The 22,920-nt window shown below is 41.3% G+C and overlaps 1 protein-coding gene across 38 annotated transcripts in view; it reads right to left on the reverse strand.

Moving 5' to 3' along the window:
* The window catches only part of tcf7l2 (transcription factor 7 like 2), a 253,477-nt gene extending 233,743 nt beyond the window's left edge, over positions 1-19,734 (reverse strand). For 3 of the 38 annotated variants that reach the window (XM_062975717.1, XM_062975745.1, XM_062975741.1), the window contains exons 1-3: positions 18,658-19,730; positions 16,507-16,573; positions 16,023-16,147 (exon numbers count right to left, since the gene is read on the reverse strand). In XM_062975717.1, coding sequence (XP_062831787.1) covers positions 16,023-16,147; positions 16,507-16,573; positions 18,658-18,846 — 381 coding nt within the window. In that variant the 5' untranslated portion in view covers positions 18,847-19,730. Of the gene's footprint in view, positions 1-13,478; positions 13,530-16,022; positions 16,148-16,506; positions 16,574-18,657 lie in introns of those variants that run through there. The other 35 variants (XM_062975740.1, XM_062975730.1, XM_062975731.1 and 32 more) reach the window with 25 other exon arrangements.
* Positions 19,735-22,920: the final 3,186 nt, after the last annotated feature.

Consider the following 22,920-nt stretch of genomic DNA (forward strand, 5'->3'; position numbering starts at 1 on the left):
CGGCTCTTTTCCTCTGTAGACAGTTTTTTAAAGACCCCAAGCTCCATGGGCTCTTCCCCCATCACCACAGGTGCCCTGGTTACATGCATGGGTGGCGCACACATTGCTTTTGAGTGTTTACGAGCCTCGAACCTTGCGTCTAAACGCAGCACCTTAGCTACTAAGGCGTCCCAGCTTTCAGCCGGCTCCAAGCGTGCTAATTCATCCTGGAGCATATCACTTAACCCGGCAGTAAATAAAAGCATGAATGCATTTTCCCCCCAATCCAGCTGGTGGCGATACAGGTTAAACTTATTTAAGTAATCCAAAACAGTCCCCTTTCCCTGTTTCAACCGATACAGAGCCCACCCAGCGTTCTCCGTGCGGAGAGGGTCCCCAAAAGTATCAGTTAACAACCTTTTGAAATTATTCAAATTGTCCTTGACTGGGTCATTTCCCAAAATTAAATTAGTGGCCCATTGTCCTGCGGGACCGGTCAACAAACTCAAAATAAAAGCCACCTTACTAGTGTCAGTAGGAAAAGCATGAACACTGAGCTGAGAAAAATAAAGCTCCACTTGTGCCAAAAAGGTTGGCAACTTGCACCTGGTTCCGTCAAAGCGTTCAGGAGTCAAAACATGTCCTTTCACAGCAAAAGCTGTTTGGCTTACGGTAAAGGCCGTTTGCAATTGGTCTACTTTGGCTCTTAACTCATCCATCGTCTTCCTGACGGGTTTATTGCTGCAATAAACTTTTTATGGGCGTCGGGCAATCTGTCAAGGACAGAACGCCACAAGATTCAAAGTAACAGAGTTTATTAGATTACAGAACTCAAAAAAGCCCGTAAAAACACAAGGGCCAGGCAGTTTTTGCCTTTAGGAGCAAAAAGGGACAAAAGTAAATGTTCAAAAGATAAACCGGATTAAACCGGAGTTTAATCCGGGTAAAAACAAACTGCTTGCTTCAGCCTAGGATTTAACAGAACGAAAGCCAAGGAACAAAAGATACAAAGAATGCAACTAATTGGCAGCAGATTCCTCTCTGCTGCCAGCACTGTGCTTAGAGTAACTTGCGTCGCTCCCACACACACACAGTAGACAGGATCTCCAACACGAGCAATTCAGCCAAGGATTGTAGAAGTAGAGTAGACCAGTTCCGTTCCGTAGATCAAAGCCAGAAGCAGACGTTTGTAGTTTTTCCAAGTCCAAGAAGGGGGGAAGACAAGCCGTGGTCAGTTCAGTCCGGGTTCTCAAAGCAGGAGATGGCGTCCGTCAGAAAGACGACGGAAGGTCAAGCTAATAAGAGTAAGCACAGGTTTGCACAAACAAATGCCCACACAATCCCTCCCGCCGTCTGACCTTGGATTCCAATCAACTTACGTCTCAGCACAGGAAAGCACACAAGTCTTCAGGGAAGCGTCCCACACACACACACGGATCCCAAGCGTTTGCCCAGATTACCTTGCCCGACGCAATTTGCAATTGCTCCCAAGCCCCATTTTATGCCAGTTACAAATCTTCATCACTGTCAGCTGTCCTCCTTAACCCGGGCGTTTCCTCATCACTTTCCTCGTCAGAGCTGGAACACCTCTGACTACGCCCAACAGCATCTCCAGCTGTGGATCCCGTCCCATCCCTCCAGCTAAGCCATGGGTCTAATCCTGAAGGTCCCCATTCATCTTCTGTCCCATCATGGCCAGTGGCACCCAATTCCTCCCTTACCCGAGTCCAATCCATCTCATCCTCCTCTGAGCTAACCAGCCCCTCCTCCATTCTCTCCGTAAACCCTTCGAAAGATTCTTCGTCAGATGGTGCTGCAAATATGTCTCGCAGTCTTTTTCTCTCTCGCTCCTCGAGAGTATCTGACTCTCGAGGAGTCTTACGCCCACGTCTGTCAGTAACAGAGCCATGAGGCTCAATCATAACAACAGCTGTGTAGATAAATAACAAAAAGGCCTAGTAATTAAAAGGAAGTAGTGTAAATCTTCATGCAAGGTAAAATAAGCCATATCTCCTTACAAAAACTGCGAACCAAAAGATATACAGTAGAATCTCACTAATCCAAGCCTCGCTTATCCAAGCCTCTGGATAATCCAAGCCATTTTTGTAGTCAATGTTTTCAATATATCATGATATTTTGGTGCTAAATTTGTAAATACAGTAATTATAACATAACATATCGAATGGGTATTTGTTGTATAACATGAAGTTTTTGTGCTTAACTTGTAAAATCATAACCTAATTTGATGTTTAATAGGCTTTTCCTTAATCCCTCCTTATTATCCAAGATATTCGCTTATCCAAGCTTTTGCCGGCCCATTTAGCTTGGATAAGTGAGACTCTACTGTATTACAAAAAACTAGCCAACAAGCTGCCATCATTTTTTCATTCTTCATTCAAGGTCATATCTTCTAATGGGATTATTTGTACCACTGAATATGACAGGAAGAACCTATATATTCAACAACTAAAGAGTAATGAAGTCATGTCTGAATGAAGCTCTCTACACATCCCTGCAATGAAAGTAGCACTTGTTTTCATTTGGTCAAATGAAACTGCTTTGGTTGAAACACCAAAATGTTAAAACATATGTTAAAACCTTATTTGTTTAACTGTGGCGGCAATCTTATAGTAAAGGTAAAGGTTTCCTCTGACATTAAGTCTAGTCGTGTCCGACTTTGGGTGTTGGTCCTCATATCTATTTCTAAGTTGAAGAGCTGGCGTTGTCCATAGACACCTCCAAGGTCATATGGCCAGCATGACTACATGGAAGAGAGTTACCTTCCAGCCAGAGCGGTACCTATTGATGTAGTCACATTTGTAGTCACAAATGTAGTCACATTTGTTTTCAAACTGCTAGGCTGGCATAAGCTGGGGCTAACAGCGGGAACTCACCCTGCTCCCTGGATTCAAACTGCCGATCTTTCAGTCAGCAAGTTCAGCAGATCAGCAGTTTAATCCGCTGCACTATCTGGGGCTCCAGCAATCCTATACATACTTGCAAACACTTTATGTTCCAATGAGTTCAATTGACCTTTTTTTTAACAACACTGTAGGGATTGAAGTGTAAAGTATCAACATAAATTGGACTGTTTTAAAAAATCATTTCCATGACTGACAAAGAGTTGGGCAAAGCACGCAAAACATGATTAAGTTAAAACATGATTAAATAAAAGAAACCTCTTTCTGTCTCTCATTCTAAGTCCTTGAGATTCTCTGCTTAATGTTGCTGTGTCACAAAAATGTGAAAACCTTTCTTAACAATGCAAGAAAAAAACTTACGTTCATACATTGACTCTTGTCTTCAATTGTATTATTTTAATGTTGTTACCCACTTTGGGTGTCTTTTTAAAGAGATAAAGTGGAATATAAATAAATATTACAATCAATAGTTAAATTTCTTTGATTCAGCAGCTTAAGCTTTTCATTTGCCATACAGACTAATACTGAAAACAAGTTTTAAGCTATTGCTGGTTTGGATCCAACATAAATTATGGTTTGTACCAAAGTTGTAATTTTCAAAAATTAAAACAAGCCTCTTCAATATCAGATGTGGGTGGGATCACATTGCTGACCCTCCCCTGAGATCCATGTGTTGATCAGCAAAGCCAAGAAAAGGAGGAAAGCATAAGGTTTGTTCTTGTATTGTTAAAAGGTTTTCACATGTGCAAAGCTCTAAGCAACGCAGTAACTTGTAAAATTCAATAAAACTCACATCCAGGTTATTTGAAGGACTGTATTCTACCTTACAAATATGTTCTGAGTTTTCAGATCATCTAGGGAGGCCCCTCAATCTGTCTCACCACCCTCATAGATACGTTTGATGGGAACACATGAGATGGCTTTTCCATTGCTGTTCCCAAGCTCAGGAACTTCTTTTTCAAAGAGGTTAGACTGGAACCATACTTTATATCTTTCTGACTCTAATGAAAACATTTTTATTACAGAAGGCTTTTGAGAATTTAGTTTTTGTAATGTCCTGGATTATTATCTGCTATTTCAAAAAAAATTAATTTAAAATTTTGGTAGTTCAATTATTTTTAAACTATGTTTGTTTTAAGAGAGCCTTGAATCCCATACTGGGAAAATAATAACATCTTCTGAATTGTCTAGAACTACTATCATTCAGGGTTTTTGATCAAATGAATGCTTAAGCAATTATAGCTTTATGAACTTAGATTGTCCCTTTTCCAAATTCCATGCTTCCAATATCCAATGCTCAATATCAGGGAAGGGCTAGCAGTACAACCACACTTCCCTTCTGTCCCTGAAACCTTCTTCACATATGCAATGTGTGTACACACCACTTGTGAAGAAATCTATAAACGGTAACAGGAAGGAAGACAAAGCATGTACAAAAGGATCATACCGTAAAACCATAAAACGATAAACCATGAACCCCATCAATAAAATTTAACAAACGTCAATAACATCTGAACACTTACAAACAGAACAAGAGAAGAAATGAATTCACAAACACAAATATGGTAGTGTTAAGGTGTTGAGATACAGTTCTGCGTGATTCCAAATGGTAAATAAGTTTAAGTTAACCTATATTTAGGTTTTGCAGAAATTAAAGGGTAGAGCCCACTTTATAACAGTTTATATATAACTTGTATCAGAAAGTGGGTCTGACTTGGACACACTCTCCACAGTAACAAGTTTATTTCAAATCCATAATATTTCAGTTAATATAAAAACAATCATGTTTCTATTGTTTTCCAGTTTAAACCCTTCTTTGTGTCTTGTTTCTCTAATTTTACAAAATGGGATCCAAATTGTAACACTTCAAAGACTAGCCTAATGCATGGTTATCATGTCACTGAATGGTTGGACCTACACTGCCAAATAATGCCATTTGAACTGAATTATATGATCAGTGTAGACCCATATAATGCAGTTCAGGGGTCCACACTGCATTATATGGGTCTACACTGACTACATAATGCAGTTCAAATGGCATTATTTGGCATTGTAGATCCATGTTAACACCATATAAATTCATTTTCAGGAACTGAAACAGAAACACAGTCCACTTGTTTTGCACCTGTTTTGATGCATCCCTATAAAACTTTCTTTACCGTAAGGTCTACCTATTTCCCCATTTACTAACAGTCTGGTGTTCCTGTTATTCTGTCTGAAAGCCTGATCATTCAATATTCCACCAATTCATTCTAGAAATGAACTGAAAAGTAGGCATAAAAACAGTCATGATTTTCCTAACAGTTTACCTTTCATTAAAGAATTTGTAACATAGTCTCTCAAAAATCAGCCATTCATCATCAGTCAGCAAAATGAGTATTACATAATTTCACTGTACTATCCAAAGGCCATAACAAAACTTAATATTAAGACAACGACCTTGATCTGAGATCAGAAACCCAACATTTCACATCATGTTTTAGAACCACTGTTAACCATTGTTAGGTGGTTTGAATATCATGGCAAGAAATGGTTGGAAAAGAATGACAAGGAAACCTATGCACAAGAAAGGCTGATGTGAGAATGCAGGATGCTCCCAAAATCCAGTTAAATGGAAAAAAACTGAATTTGTGGGATCTGAACTAGGCCATTGGGTGTACCAACTACAAGTCCAACACACCTTGGAATCTTCTTCACTGCATTTCTGAAGAACCCTTGATCTTACTAAAATTACAAACCTCTCTAACTGGACTCTCCTACTCCTGGATCTCAAATAGTAAGCTAAATGTTATTGAAAAGAGTTATAGCCTGGACTTCTTTCAGTAACATGTATTCTCTATATACTGTATACAGTTTATTTTGGTATGAAGAAATATTCTGGCAAATGTATAATTTTCAGACAAACTATATAATTTTTACATTTCCAAGAAATGTCCATGCAATTCTAGCCATATGAATTACTAGAGAACGTCTACTGATTGGATTATCTAAAAATACTATGTTGGATCCAGGTTTAATCATGCTTGCCATAGACCCCCTGAAAACAAAGGGACAGGTGATCCAATATATCTTGATGACTCAATGTTAGCACGCCTATTCAAGCTCCAACTTATTATACAATAATGCAGAATAAAAATCAAAGTGATATGAGTCTTATCAAGTGATATTGATTGTACCTAGTAGCTCTAATACTAGTTATTCAAAACAGACATATCTTCAACTGTTTGTCATAACATCTAAAGCAGAGCTACTTATGTTTAGGGTAAACTAAGGGTGCATCTACACTGTAGAATTAGACATAGTCTTTAGCCTTCTCCAACAATTAATGTAGTTTATCACCACATTAACTGCCACGGTCTTTAGTCTTCTCCACCAAAGAGTGCTAGTGTCTCACCAATCAACAACTCCCATGATTCCACAGTATTAAGCCATGATAATGAAAGTAGTGTCAAACTACATTCATTTTACAGTGTAGATCATAGACTCATGAAGTTGGAAGAGACCACAATGGCCATGCAGCCCAACCCCTTGTTTTCACTAACCCAAATTAATTCTGAATAAAATATCTGAAAATAACTAGAGTGATACAGAAGCCAAGATTGGGAGCCTAGGTTCAAATTCCTGCTTAGCAATGAATACTTTATAAAACAAATATAAAAACGTAACAAATTGTAACAACAAAATATTATGAAAATGTGTAATGTTCAAGGGAGACAGTGGATAATGCATGTAAGCCTTGGTCTAAAGACTTTGAAAAATGTGAAATCTGAATTGAGCCAATATTGTTATCTTTAGCTAAGTACAAGTACAATTATTTACTCAGCTTTTAACTCATGGATCCCACGTTTACATATCCAAAGATGCTTAAGTATTACACAATGTTTCAACATTCAGATATGCTAAAATACTACCAAGATCCATGTAAAGATACAGGGATAAGGGAATAGCACAATATTCCCAACTAAATTCCCACTGATTTTATATGATATTATATGATATTATATGATTTTATATGATATTTGGAATAAACCATACTACAGAACAGCAATGTCTGTGCTTCCTATTAGGAGCAGTATGTGACAAATGATATTTTTACTGCATGTCAAGAAGAATGATTTCATTCTGACTTAAGGTATCCGGATATGTCCATGTAATCAAGCCAGAAGGGCGGAGGGGCGAGGAGGGGGAAAAGCACTGGTGCTGCTTGGGCTGTGTAAATGGGGCCTAAATCAAACTAACAAGTAGCTCTGGATAACTGAGAAGCAAACAATGGGGTCATTGAGCATTCCCAACATGCTAAAAATGAACGACATGCTCTTTATGCTTCCCTTATTCAAGCAGGAAGTCTCCGTGAAGTTGATGAGACTTCTGGGTGTGAAAGGAATGTAGAAACAGATCCCTTATAGAATTTGGGAGTATATTCTCTAAGAAAGACATAACTTTGGTGAATCTCTTATGGAAGGTTTCATAACCTTCCTGCATCTTTTCCTGAACTGTTCTGCAAAGCTGTTCTCTTATTAATTTACTTAGCCACAAGTAATAGTAATGAGCTGATTTCTCCTAATCTGATTATGTGTGTTTTAATATAGGAAAGCCGGTGTTTGTCAAGGATTAACAGTGCTCATCAAGAGCGGTAGTGTCCCTGCCCTTGACTTAATTTATTCAAGTTAAGAGTAAATGGTTAAAAACAAAATTGCTAATATATATGAGGCTTTATAATTGGCCCAGCAAGTTAAAGCTGTTATCTTCTCAGTAAATATTTATCCTGCTCCTCTTTCCCATTCATTCTGCTTTTTCCACACACACAATCTGACTGTAGCCTACATCTGCAATTCATTGACTTTACAATTTACCACATGTTGAGATGGAGAGGTCTCAGCTCCATTTGAATCATTGCACAAATATGCAAGTGATTTATCGTTTTAAAGCTAAAGACTGCAAAAGAACGACTCCAGTTTTCCTGCATTACCCCTCCTAGCAGACCATGAACAATTACAGTTCGTACTAATTAAGCTCTGTAAAATGTGCTGTACCCTGTTAATGCCAACCAGGCTCCAAAATTTCTTTTCATCACTCCAAACTTTAGCTAGCAATTTAACTCATTCATCGCTGCCTGCTCACTGTGTTCAGCTTCGAGAAGAATGAGGAACGTTTTGGAGCACTTAAACAAAAAGAACAAAACGGAACAGACAAAATGAAATGGGAGAGTTGCAAATGAATGAACTCTCTTGGGAAACAGACAAACAACACTATTGATAACCTGCTAAAAGGTCCTACCACATCACCTCTGTAATGTGGTGTTAAGGGATTCAGATTTATCCCTAGAGGCTAATAACTTACAGTACTCAAACCAGTTAGGAAAATTCATAAAAACTGCTCTAGACTTCTTCAACATTTATTAGCAGAAAGAGGGGCACTTATGGAAGATTTTAAAAATCTTTTTCATTTGTTTAAGATTGAGGATTTCAAACAGAAGATTAAAAACCCTTTGGTTCCATATGTATAGTTAACTGGACTACCATTTTTGTTGACACCAACACACTTTCTCTCTCCTAGGACTTTCTCTGAAACGCAGAATGATCCCTTAAACATTTTTTTTATATATATATATATATATATATATATATATATATATATATATATATATATATCTTCAATTTAAATATTTTTAAAGAGAAACAGCATCAACATATAAAGCCAGTTTAAGCATTAAACAATACACTTGTTTAATCCAGGGAAATTAAATATCAAACATCATCATCAAGGGGGTGCTTTAAGTGATGCTGCTTCTTTGGCTTCAGGACTTTCCAAACACTAAGACTAACCAATACCTAGGTTCCCAACTTCCCTTTCAGTAGCTGAACTCAAAATATTTGTTCAAATGCCTCTACACATTAGCATTCTTCCTTTGACAATGAGCTGTTTTCTTTTGGCCACCAAGAAATTTTATCATCAAATCCTTACTCTGTGGACTCAGGTTTTATTCTGTTCTCTAAAACATGTAGAAAGTGAGACTTTCTTCTAAATCAGATTTCAAATGGAACGTGTTTACTGGTTCCTTCTCCAGACATTTTTTATTGTAACACAGTTTGCCTCCCCCCCCCTCCCTTCTTCCTTCTGTTCTTGATTTTGGGGGGGTTAACATAAATTCTGTTAAAATTCCAATTTTAACTTTGGTATTAATCTAGGAATTCAGTATTTTCCCCTTCCAGGTACATAATATATATTGATAGGTATATCTTGTTTCTTTGCAAGTATTCTGGGAAATATTTTTACAAGGTTTCCTATCTAGATATCCTAACATGACACTGTGAGCATGAGGAATGTAGGTTGTGCAAAAGATTTGCTTAGTGCTTCCTTTGCTCTTTTTGGCACTGCAAGTGTTAATTCGAAATCATAGGTCTAAACTAGCCCTGAATGAGCACCAAGCACCCCCCCTCCCCAAAAAACAATCTAAGCTTTTCATGGGTTTATTTCCCCAATGTCCCCCCACCTCCCCATCTCTCATTGCTTATAATTAGTGAAAGAAACCTGACCCACTGCTAGTGTCTGTGGACCTTGGATATTATAAGGCCAGCGTGGCGTCAAATATCTTAACATTCATAAGTGTTATAGGCTGTAAATAAACCCTGTAGATTTATGACCCTTCAGTGCTTGCCAGCAAATGACTGTGGCACATTTCTTTCAGCAGACCTGTTGAGGTGCAAGTTTGCCTTAGGTTGTAAAATTAACCATTTCCTTCACAAACGTGGCAAGTTGCAAGTCGAGGGGCGAGGCTCTGCTTGCATATTTGCCATAGCTCAGTACAAAGAGAACATAGAGATACAAAAAGATGGGGGTGCAATGGGGGCCAGGCTGGCTTGGAGGAATACAAACTCTTTTACTGCACAAACAATAAAGCAGCTGCAGTCTGGAGCAACAAGGAACAAAAAAGTTCCCACAACAGGTAAGGTGTGGGAAGAAGAACATTCTAATTCCACCTACAACCCTGAACACAAAAAAAAACAAAAACACCACAGCCTCTCTTATCCGCAAGTGCTCTTTTGTTAGCGTCTATAATGCACTTTGGCCCAAAGAATGTCTTTTTATGTCACTTTGTATGATTCAAGAGCAAGAGCTGCTGCCCTAATACTTCCTCCCCGCCCTCAACCCTGCAACCATCACCTATTCCCTGTTTAGGAAAGCATTTGCTAAATCCAGGTTGTCTCACACTTAACAGCCATAATCCAACTTCCACATAACTGCCAGACAGCTGGAAATGGGGGCCCGCACAGTTTTTAGTCATGCTGCAGGAACACACACACACACATCCACGCAAAGAAAGAAAAGAAAAAGAAACCCGCAGCTGTCCTCCTTTTAGCAAAAGAAAGAAAGAAAAATGCGTTTTCATATGAAAGCAATGTGTCACCTTAGGCTTTTGAGCCAAAGAACCAATCTTGGTATGCTACTGAATACAGGGAATTTTAAAAGGTTATTAAATGCCACCTTTAGGATATTTGGGGTGGGAGGATGGATGTACATTTTGCCTTAATGTAGGGATATGGAAACTTCATGTCTAGAGCTTCCAGGAGCATCTCAAACCTTTCCCTGTCCCTTCCACGCTTTTCAAGTCAGGACTTGATTAATGTTCCACTCCCGCCTCTTTTAAAATAACTAGAGAAGTTTAAATGAAGTTTACAAAGCTAATGCTGTTTTCTATTTGTGACATGCCTCACGAGCTATGTTGGAGTCGGAAACAACATTCTAACGTAGCTAAGAACCGAAAGATTCCCAGGGTATGTGCTTAAGTTGATTAGTGTCACAAGATCATGTGCCGAAAATAGCTTATTTCTTCACAGTTTCAGAGGTTACTCTTTTAAAGCCATGGACAAAGTGAACGGTACAATTCAATGAACAGCTTATCCATCCCATGAAGCACAAACACAGTGACATTCGAAAACGGTACGTACATTATGAACATCTGTCTAGTTTTAACACCACAACCCTTGTTTCGGAAATCAAGGGAGCCTTCAACCTTAAAGATTAGTAATGAATCAAACCCTCATGTTGGAAGCTGAAATTTCAACAATGCCGAGCCATAAATATTTCTAAAGGAGATGAAAAACAAATTAGCATAAATACCAAAGAAGGGCAAGAACACCTGTTCTTTTTTTTTAGTGTGATAAGCATTTCATTGTTCCGTATTTAAAATGTAATGACCTATGTAATTACAGTAATATTACATTGTATTGCAGGGGCTCAGAATGTCACACTTTTGAAAAGTGTTGTCAAAACAATTCAAGGCAGGGGAAGAAAAGGAGGGGAGAGAGATGCCATTAACTCTTCACATACCGGCATCTACATTCTTGTACAGGCTATTATTGCTGTGGCTTTTTTCAATAGATAAGTAGGATGGCAGGCACACCACAGATTCCTGAAAGCATGATTTCCCAATATTTTCCAGTAATAAGCATCCACCGTATCACAGAAATTTCTTTCATCCCTAACCATTTTAGAGCTGGACAAAAATGCAAGGTATTTCAATTGAATGCAATGAAACTCCTCCACAGAAAGAAAATACAAAATGTATATGCATGACACTAATCAAAATAATAATCATCATCATCATAGTATGTTAAAATTAAATAATCCAAATTTTATATATAACTGTGTTTTTTACTGTTAAATTCTGGAACAAGATTCCTATTGCACTGATCCCTACACAAGTATATACTTTAAATGCATTGTTTCATTTCCAATAAAGCCGTCCTTGATACCTATTGGTCCTTTTCAGAGCCATACATTACTTTCTCAAAAACAAAAATTAGCATCATGCAGTAAAAGCTTTGTCATTTTAAAACAGAATTAGAGCTATCAAGCTTCAGCAATTAAAGCCTTATTCCTGAAGTAATGCATTATTTATCACAAGCAGATTTACAGTGCAAACCTATACATGTCTACTCAGAATTACGCACCATTGATTTGAATGAGGCTTACTCCCAGGTAATTGAATATAATGAACACAAATCTTAGGTCTGCATTCCTATACACACACTTACCTGGTAGTCAGGGATACATCTGAGTAAACATGTATAGGGTTGACTTATGAGTCTGCTAAATCTTTACAATTTTTAAAACAGAAAATAAGGAATCAAGATTCCCAAAAAAATCACTTGTGATTATTAGAGAATGGAAGAAAATATTTTAGAATAACGAAGATTCTCCAACATAAAAATGAAATAAGAGAAGTATACTGGAAAAGGAAATATTTCTGCTAAAACCCTTTTAAAAACTAAAATTAACAATGTGTTACAGTATGTCAAGCCTGTGAGATATTTCTACCTACACAGAAAAATACACAGCAAATTGATTATTTATTGTACCTTACATTTTTAAAATAATATTTCAGTTCTCAGACTGCACCTTCAAAAATGTCAAAAGAAAAAAATACTAACTCCTTACATATTCTGCTTTGGATTTCCTTTAAAAATCATTAATTTTAAGTGCATTCACAAATCTATGAGAATAGAATAAAAGGTCTTAAATATACAACTGGCTGATGTACAAATAATAACATTGCTAACTGAATATGGAAAATGCCTTTGAATCCATGTGATGCCAAAGAACAAGGTCACCTGTTATGCTAGCAATAAAAACCTGATTTTACACAATGCATTGAATTCATTGAAACAGTCCATTATTACAGAGATGTTGATATATGGAGAATAACTGATAACTACTGAGTGCCTGATCCAAACATATTCAAACATACATAGTTCTCACTCTTTTCAAAAGGGGATGGATGTGATCAAGAACAATCTGATAAACATCAAGTACTGGTAGCTAAATATGTAAATGGATACAAAAGACGCAGCACTCCTTCTGACATAAGCTGACCTACATTTCTAAAATTATTTGTATTCTACATTTTCAAAATCCACTTTGAAAAATAAATAATGCTTCTATTTTTGTTTTAAAGAGTCACAAAATACTGCTTCTGTCGCATAACACCGTTTACCTGTCCCATCATCTCTCTCGTTTCAAAATTCAGTCACATTTCCTTTCCATTATGCTAAAACTGTGGTCACCAAAGTGTCTGCCTGCTGTGACCAAGGGCCCCCAAAATAAAGAGTAAATTATAAAATACCTCCACTGGGTTAACCTCATCCTCAAAAACATTTTAAAATACCTAAGTCAACAGTTTTTTTTGTCATCCTTCCCCTCTATAATTTGTAATCTGAATTTGGACTTTTAAGTCAAAACAAACCGGATCTGATATTTTAAAACACCCATACATACAACAGATACGACCACAAATTCTATATCTACTTAATAGGGAATCTACTGTTTCAAATTAAGGTCTCATATTACCACCATAAAAGAAAACATGTAAGCAGGCAAATAGTCATTTGAAGAAGAGAAAGGTGGGTAAGTGGAGGGGGGAATTAACTCCAATTGAAATATTACATTTCTTTAAAAATGGCAACAGATAAAGTTACAGACAAATTCTGCACCCCCTTGGGGCAAATAGGTAGCAGTCATGCTATTCATACATTTTCGTGCTCTTTCTTAAAACAAGGTTAATGAAGAATATATTACTTCTGGGCAGAGGAAGCAGAGTTGGCACCCATCCATGAGGCAGAGAGAAGAGTACCCAATGCTTTATATCTCTCCAAAGTTTAAGAAAGCCAGAGGGTGACAGCAACTTATTCTCCAATTTCTGCTGCCACACCTTCTGACCCTTCTGACACACCCATAAAAGTGTTTATGTCCTTCAGGGAGAGAGTGTGTATGTGAATGTAAATATGTGTGCGCATACACACACAGATGTGTATTTCTCTCAGACTTCTTTCTTATATTTAATTTGTTTGAGTCTGTCTCCAAAAAGAAAGGGCCCTTTCTGTGTTTACATCTGGCTTTTCATGCAGCATCCTGGGCCTTAGGGAAGGCTCAGCCATGCAAACAGGCAACTAAAAAAAAAAATTTAAAGGGGGGGGGGGGGGAGCCAGTTCAAAAAGTTAAAAAAAGCTAGTTCAAATATGAGAGGAAACATTGAGAAAAAAGAGGGGCTTTATATCCACCATCCTTTTTGGAGGGACATATCCGTCCGTGAGTTGTTTCTCTCTCCCTTTAGAGAAGAGTCCTGTCTTTGCAAAGGCGTCAAGGAATGCAAATCAGAGCTGTTCCTGTTCCCGCCTTTCCCAAAGATGCCACAAAAGATGCCACAAAAGTGGCCAAACCAGGAGCATTTTTAAAAAAACATTACATAAAGGTGCCTACAAGAAAGCTGTTCTGTATTCCTCAAAGTTCAGGTCCCCCCCTCCCCTTAAGAAAGCTATTATGTATTTTAAAAAGAACAATACTGATGGAAAGGAAAGGAGAGATACAATGTGGTCTTAATCCCTCCCTGGCAACCCTTCCTACAAATGAGGACCTCAGGGAGGGAGGTGGAAGGGAAGGGGTTAAGTGGGAGGCGAGGCAAGGCAAAGGGGGGGGAGGGAGGGCAGAGGCAGGAAAGCAACAGAGGGCAAAGGAGAAAACACAGCCCTGGGGAAGGAAAGAAAGGGCCTGGGCTTGTGGAAAGAGCGGAGAAGGAGGACCCTTCCAGACAGACCCTCTATCCCAGGACCTGATCCCAGGTTTTCTGTTTATCCCAAATTATCTGGCAGTGCAGACTGATATAATCAACTTTAAAGCAGAAAACCTGGGATCGGATCCTGGGATAGAAGGCCTGTATGGGGCTCCTTCCACACAGCTGAATAAAATCCCACATTATCTATTTTGACCTGGAATATGTGGATTCAAAGAACCCAGTTCAAAGCAGATATCCTAGAAATTTCTGCCTTGATATTCTGGTTATATGGCTGTGTATAAGGGCCCAGAGTCCACACTGCACTATAATCCAGTTTGATGTGGATTTGATACAGCTGTGTGACACTGTAGCTGCACACTTGACTGTACAATAATGCAGTCCCAAACTGAATTTGTTGTCAAAGGCTTTCATGGCAGGGAACACAGGGTTGTTGTATGTTTTCAGGGCTGTATGGCCATGTTCCAGAAGTATTCTCTCCTGACATTTCGCCCACATCTATGGCAGGCATCCTCAGAGGTTGTGTTTCTCCATACCTCACAACCTCTGAACATACCTGCCATAGATGTGGGCGAAACGTCAGGAGTCTCACTTATCCAAGCCTCGCTTATCCAAGTTTCTGGATAATCCAAGCCATTTTTGTAGTCAATGTTTTCAACATATCGTGATATTTTGGTGCTAAATTCATAAATACAGTAATTACAACATAACATTACTGCGCATTGAACTACTTTTTCTGTCAAATTTGTTGTATAACATGATGTTTTGGTGCTTAATTTGTAAAATCATACCCTAATTTGATGTTTAATAGGTTTTTCCTTAATCCCTCCTTATTATCCAAGATATTCGCTTATCCAAGCTTCTGCTGGCCCGTTTAGCTTGGATAAGTGAGACTCTACTATACTTCTGGAACATGGCCATACAGCCCTGGAAACATACAACAACCCAAACTGAATTGTTTGCCCGTCTGGATTCTTTCACACAGCCATACAACCCAGAATAACAAGGCAGGAAATCCCACAATATCTGCTTCCACACAGCGAAATAAAATCCTACATGATCTGCTTTGAGCTGGGATACATGGCAATGTGGAATCAGAGAGCCCAGTTCAAAGCAGATATTGTGGGATTTTCTGCCTTGATATTCTGAGTTATATGGCTGTGTGGAAGGGCCGGAGAGACCTTTTAATCATAGTTAAGGCAGGGCTTGCATAGTTAAAAAAAGTGGTGGGGGTTGCATCCAGGCATACACAAGCTCCCCTTCCTTTTCCTTCGGACTAAACTGAAAGTGAAGGAAGCAACATGGCGAAGCTGTAAACAAGAGCGCACCCGCCTCCATGCCTCGGTCCCTCCCTCCTTTTGCCAAAGTCACAAAAGTTTTGGGAAAGTTTCTGAGAAGAGCCAGAAAGGGGAGGGGGACTGGAAAGGGTTTGGGTTTGAGGAGGGGGAGGAGGAAGAAGGGATTGAAAGGGGAATGAGTAATAAGAGGGTGGGCTATTCCCCCCCTTCTCCCCCCTAAAAAAAGAAACCCGAGCGAAGCCGTGCTTAGCTTACCGTCCTTGCCGTGGGCGAGAGCGATCCATTGGGGAGGTAGGGCCCAGTCAGGTCGGGAATCATGATGAAGGGATACCCTGGGTAGGGTGGGCCTTTAAACAACCCTCCATCTTGCCTTTTCGCCGCTAATATGGCCGGGAGAGAATCAAGAGGGGAAAAAAGGTTAGAAAAAGAGAGTGAGAGGGATTTATCTTTCTTTTTGCATGCTTTCCAAGGGAAACGAAATCCCCATTTTGTATACAACACACACAAAATAAACCATAAGGGGGTGTCTGAGAAGCAAGCTGAGGGTCCAATTGTAATGTATTTCAAAACAAACAAAGTTAAAAACTTGGGCATGATACTAAATTTCTTTTGAGCAGGAGCTGGCCACTTGGAGTGCCTCTGGTGTTGCTATAAGAAGGTCCTCCATTGTGCATGTGGCAGGCAGGGCTCAGGCTGCATTGCAACAGGGGGTTGAATGAAAGGCACTGGCTTGACTTACCTTCCTCTAAACTTTCTCGGGATTTGTCTCGGAAACTTTCGGAGCGAGGCGGAGGCCGCCTTTCCGCCTTTGGGGCGAGGAAAGAAGGGGGAAAAACGGGGGCGAAGGAAGGAGAAAAAGAAGAGAACAAGAGTTACTCAAAGTTGTTGCCAAACTTGATACAAAGAAGGGGGCAGAAGGACAATAATCCCACCGGCGAAGTAGCAACAGCGTTGCAGTTTTAGGGCCTTTCCATACAGAATATGAAGGCAAATAATCCCACAGTATCTGCTTTGAACTGGGTTATCTGAGGGCCCTTCCATACAGAATATCAAGGTGGAAAATCCCACAATATCTGCGTTGAACTGGGTTTATACACAGCCATATAACTCAGAATATAAAAGGTGGGAAATCTCACAATATCTACTTTGAATTGGGTTATCTGAGTGCCCTTCCATACAGCCACATAACACAGAATATCAAGGCAGAAAATCCTACAATATCTGCTTTGAACTGGGTTATTTGAGAGTTCTTCCACACAGCCACATAACCCAGAATATCAAGGCAGAAAATCCCAAAATATCATATTTGAACTGGGTTATCTGAGGGCCTTTCCACACAGCCATATAACGCAGAATATCAGGGCAGAAAATCCCACAAAATCTGCTTTGAAGTGAGTTTATCCGAGTCCACACTGCCATATATTCCAGTTCAAAGCAGATAATGTGGGATTTTATTCAGCTGTGTGGAAGGGCCCTCAGATAACCCAGTTCAAAGCAGATATTGTGGGATTTTCTGCCTTGATATTCTGGGTTATATGGCTGTGTATATATATGGCCTTAGGGATGTCACTCTTTTCCCTCTCTGGGTCCTTCCACACAGCTATATAACCCAGAATATCAAGGCAAGAAAACCCACAATATCTGCTTTGAACTGGGGGCCCTTCCACACAGTCCTATATCCCAGAATATCAAGGCAGAAAATCCCACATTATGTGAATGTAGACTCAGAGAACCCAGTTCAAAGCAGATATTGTTGGGGTTTTCTGCCTTGATATTCTGGGATATAAGGCTGTGTTGAAGGGCCTCCGTTTATTAGAATCCACACTGCCAAATAGTCCAGTTCAAAGCAGATATTGTATTTTCTACCCTGATATTCTGGGATATAAGGCTGTGTGGAAGGACCTCGGGTTTAAGAGTCCACACCACTACATAGTCCAGTTCAAAGCAGCTATTGTGGGATTTTCTGCCTTGATATTCTGGGATATAAGGCTGTGTGGAAGGGCCTCGGGTTTAAGAGTCCACACCACTACATAGTCCAGTTCAAAGCAGCTATTGTGGGATTTTCTGCCTTGATATTCTGGGATATAAGGCTGTGTGGAAGGGCCTCGGGTTTATCTGAGTCTACATTGCCAAATAGTTCAATTCAAAGCAGATATTGTATTTTCTGCCTTGATATTCTGGGATATAGGGCTGTGTGGAAGGGCCTCGGTTTTATCCGAGTCCACACTGTCAAACAGTCCGGTTCAAAGCAGATATTGTGGGATTTTCTGTCCTGATATAGAGCTGTGTGGAAGGGCCTCAGGTTTATCCGAATCCACACTGCCAAATAGTCCGGTTCAAAGCAGATATTGTGGGATTTTCTGCCCTGATATTCTGGGATATAAGGCTGTGTGGAAGGGCCTCGGTTTTATCTGAATCCACACTGCCAAATAGTTCAATTCAAAACAGATATTGTATTTCTGCCTTGATATTCTGGGATATAGGACTGTGTGGAAGGGCCTCGGTTTTATCCGAGTCCATACTGCCAAATAGTCCAGTTCAAAGCAGATATTGTGGCATTTTTCTGCTTTGATATTCTAGATTATATGGCTATGTGAAAGGGCCTCGGGTTTATCGGAGTCCACACTGCTAAATGGTCCAGTTCAAAGCAGATACTGTGGGATTTTTTGCCTTGATATTCTAAGTTATATGGCTGTGGGGAAGGGTCCCAGTTTTCTCTGCGTCCACACTACCATAGTTCAAAACAGATAATGTGGGATTTATTCAGGCCTTAGGGAAGTCAGTTACACATACAAAAACATTCAGGATTCCTATTAGGATTCTCCAACAAAGGTGAAGCCAAGCAACGGGGCTTGCAGTTTGGGACCTAAAGCAGAGCTTCCGGACTTACCTCCGAGTCTGAGGAGCTGTTTTGATTCGTTTCGGACTCATTGACGAGCGAGGACTTGACGTCGGCTAAATCCCTCTCGGCCGAGGAGTTCTCGGAGATCTTCTCTTCCTGCTCGCCTTCGTCTTTGAAAGAGATCAGCTCGTCGTTGGCCCCCAAATCGTCCCCTCCACCGCCATTGAGTTGCGGCATTTTCCTCCTGACTTTCCCCGCCAGCAAGCAATTTTGCAAGGAGGGAAAAGGGGAGGGAAGAAGAAAAGGAGAGGGAAGAGGAAAAGGGAGGGAGGGAAGGAGGGAAAGAAAAAAGGATTGTGCAAAACGAGACAGGAGGGAAGTTTGCACACACGCGCGCTCGCACGAGAAAAAAAAGAGAGTCCAAGTTGAAAGTTTTCGTCTTCTTGTTCTTTTCCCCCCCTCTCCCTTGACTTTCCTCCTGGGGAGGGGAAAAGAGGAGGAGAGCAAGCAGTGTCCCTGCTCTCCTTGCCTTTTGCACCAAGTGACTTTCAGCCTTCTTCTTCTTCTTTTTCTTCTGGATTTCCTCTCTTTCCGAAGATCAGATCAGCGTGCAAAGCGCGCACAGAAAAGACCCAACGCACGCCGGGCAAAAATTAGTAATAATACAAATTATATAAAGAGGGAGGAAGAAGCGGGGAGGGAAAAGGAAAGGGGGGGTGGGTTTAAATGCCCTAAACAAGTACAAAAAATTGCCGCAAAACAAACCAGCTGGAAAGAAGGGGGCAAAAATAAAAAAAAAACAACAAGAGAGAGAGAGGGAGGGGGGCCTTCAGAAGCCGCAGATACAGGGAGAGCCTGTGCCGCTCGGATTTGAGTGAGTTGAAGTTAGACTGAGGAGCTTTTTTTTCAGTTCAAAGGCGGCGCTGATTGACAGCTGGGAGAAAAAGGGGGGAAATCGAAATCCGGAGGAACGGGAGAAGTCTGGGATCCGGGATTATTGACAGGGAAAAAAAGAAACACACACTCGGGCGCTTAATGAGATGCAGGAGGGGGCGGGGGCTTCCCCGGTGACGTGTGCATAAATAAACAGGGGGGAGGGAGGAGGGGGAAAAAGGGGGCAGAGAAACTAACAATGCTCCTTTTTGGAGAGATTGTGAGGAGAGAGAGTGAGAGCAGGAAAGTGGGAGGAGGAGGGGAAAGGGGTGAGCGGAGAGACAATGCAAGAGGAGGAGGAGAGGGAAGCGGGGAGGGATGACCCAAAGGAAACAAAACACAGGTTGCCTCTTCCCAAAAATTACACACAAAAAGGGGGGGGGGGGGGGGAAACGAGGCGGTGCCTGAATCTCTTCCCAGTTTGGCGCCCAAACGGGGAAGTGAGCCTTCTCGCCTTTGGGGCAGCGCTCAACTTTCCCGCGAGCTTTGAGCAGATGTGCTGTCGAAGGCTTTCATTAGCCGGACTCACTAGGTTGCTGTGAGTTTTCCGCGCTGTATGGCTATCTCCCAGAAGCAATCTCTCCTGAGGTTTCGCCCACATCTATCTCAGAGGTTCTGAGGTCTGTTGGAAGCTAGGCAAGTGAGGTTTACATATCTGTGGAAAGTCCAAAGTGGGAGAAAGAAAGAACTCTTGTCTGTTTGTATGTTGTTACAATTGAGCACCTTGATTAGCAGGAGTCCCCGATGGCGTAGTGGGTTAAAGCCTTGAAGGTTGGGTTGCTGACCTGAAGGCTGCCAGGTTCGAATCCCACCAGGGGGAGAGTGCGGATGAGCTCCCTCTATCAGCTCCAGCTCCATGTGGGGACATGAGAGAAGCCTCTCACAAGGATGGTAAAAACATTTTTAAAAAAAACCAACATCCGGGCGTCTCCTGGGAAACGTCCTTGCAGACGGCCAATTCTTTCCAGAAGCAACTCCGGTTGCTCCTGACACAAAAAACAAATAAATAAATAAATAAATAGCAGGAGCCCCAATGGCGTGGTGGGTTAAAGCCTTGTGACTTGAAGGTTGGGTTGCTGACCTGAAGGCCGCCAGGTTCGAATCCCACCCGGGGGAGAGTACGGATGAGCTACCTCTATCAGCTCCAGCTCCTTGTGGGGACATGAGAGAAGCCTCCCACAAGGATAGTAAAAACATAATAATAATAATAAACAACCGGGCGTCCCCTGGGCAACGTCCTTGCAGACCGCCAATTCTCTCACACCAGAAGCGACTCAGGTTGCTCCTGACATGAAAAAAAATTGATTAGCATTGAATAGCCTTACAGCTTCAAGGCCTGGCTGCTTCCTGCCTGGGGACAGGGCCCAAGCCAGAAAAAAAAAATTTCCGGGAGTGAGGGGTGGGTTGAAACTTTATTTTTTGCGAATCATGAAGAGTAGTTCCATAATGCAAAATAATATACAAATCAGGCTCCATGGACACTCAAGACAGATAAAACTTCAGTGGACACTCATTTGGATTTGGTTAAAGTAAAGGTAAAGGTTTCCCCCTGACGTTAAGTCCAGTCGTGTCTGACTCTGGGGTGTCGGTGCTCATCTCCATTTCTACGCCGAAGAGCCGGCGTTGTCCGCAGACGCCTCCAAGGTCATGTGGCCGGCATGACTGCATGGAGTCTTTAACACACTTCGCCACCGGGGCTCGAGGATTGGGTTAAGCAGTTAAAATTCATGAGTAAACCAGGGTTAAAAAAAAAACCTGGAAATTTTCGAGGGAAAAGGAGGGGGGATTAAATCCCCTAAACAAGTTTTAAAAATGCCGCAAAACAAACCAGCTAGAAGAAGGGAGCAAAAATAAAAAATAAAAACATACACAGAGGGGGGGGGGGGCTCAGAAGCCGCGGAAAAAATTCGGGGAAGGGGTTTGAACCCCTAACCCTCCCCCTTGGCTACAACCCCGCCTTTCAGCTTCAAGGTCTGGCTGCTTACTGCCTGGGGGAATCCTTTGTTGGTAGGTGATTAGCTGGCCCTGATTGTTTCTTGCCTGGAATTCCTCTGTTTTCTGAGTATTGTTCTTTTTTATTGCCCTGATTTCAGAGTCTTTTTAATACTGGTAACCAGATTTTGTTCATTTTCATGGTGCCCTCCTTTTTTGTTGAAATTGTCCACATGCTTGTGGATTTCAGTGGCTTCTCTGGTGGCGGTGAAGAGTGGTCCAGCATTTCAGGACAGTAAATAAAGAACAACCCTAAAAAAAAACAGGGGGAAACCGCCTCCCAACTATAATCAAATCCCAACAAAGGATTTCCCCCAGGCAGGAAGCAGCCAAGCTTTGAAACTGAAAGGCTATTCAATGCTAATCAAGGTGATCCATGGCAACATTCAAACAGACAAAGAGTTCTTTGGGGTTGTTGTATGTCTTTCGAGCTGTGTGGCCATGTTCCAGAAGTATTCTCTCCTGACGTTTCGCCCACATCTATGGCAGGCATCCTCAGAGGATGTGGGCGAAACGTCAGGAGAGAATACTTCTGGAACATGGCCACACAGCCCGAAAGACATACAATAACCCTGTGATCCCGGCCATGAAAGCCTTCGACAAAGAGTTCTTTCTCCCACTCTGGACCTTCCACAGATATATAAACCCTACTTGACTAGTTTCCAACAAGCTTCACTGCCTCTGATATAGATGTGGGCGAAACGTCAGGAGAGAATGCTTCTGGAACATGGCCATACAGAACGGAAAACTCGCAGCAACCCACTCCTCTCTCGTTCGCGGGCTTGTTTGGAGAAGAGGGAGAAGCAGCATGCCCGGCGAGGAAATAAAAACTCGGGTGGCAAGCGTGGTTTCTTTTCAGCCTGGCCGTTTACCTGGGCGTCAGGGGAAAGAGGTCTTTTTGCTTCGCTTTGGGGGGACCTTGAAGCCCCTTTGGACGCCGCTTCCTTGTAGATTCAAACTATTGGCGAGACAACACTATAGAAGGCGCGCAAAATAAAAAGGGTCTGGCGCCGGGCTGTTCTGCCTCTTTTCCTGCCCCCTTTCTATCCATAATTCCACCCACAACACCCTTTACGAGTGGGGGGAAGAAAGAGAAAGCCTCGTCTTTGACCCTGCTGCCAACCCTGCAAGAACTTCAGTTAGGCTCCGAAAGCAACCCTCCCTCTGGGTTGCTGTGAGTTTCCCAGAATGTATGGCCATGATCAAGAAGCATTCTCTCCTGACGTTTCGCCCACATCCATCGACAGGCATCCTCAGAGTTGTGAGGTCTGTTGGAAACTAGGCAAGTGGGGTTTATCTATCTCTGGAAAGTCCAGGGTGGGAGAAAGAACTCTTGTCTGTTTGTTGCAACTGATTGGCATTGAATAGCCTTGCAGCTTCCAAATC

The sequence above is a fragment of the Anolis carolinensis genome, chromosome 3, assembly GCF_035594765.1.
Source record: "Anolis carolinensis isolate JA03-04 chromosome 3, rAnoCar3.1.pri, whole genome shotgun sequence".
In the NCBI taxonomy this organism is placed as follows: Eukaryota; Metazoa; Chordata; class Lepidosauria; order Squamata; family Dactyloidae; genus Anolis; species Anolis carolinensis.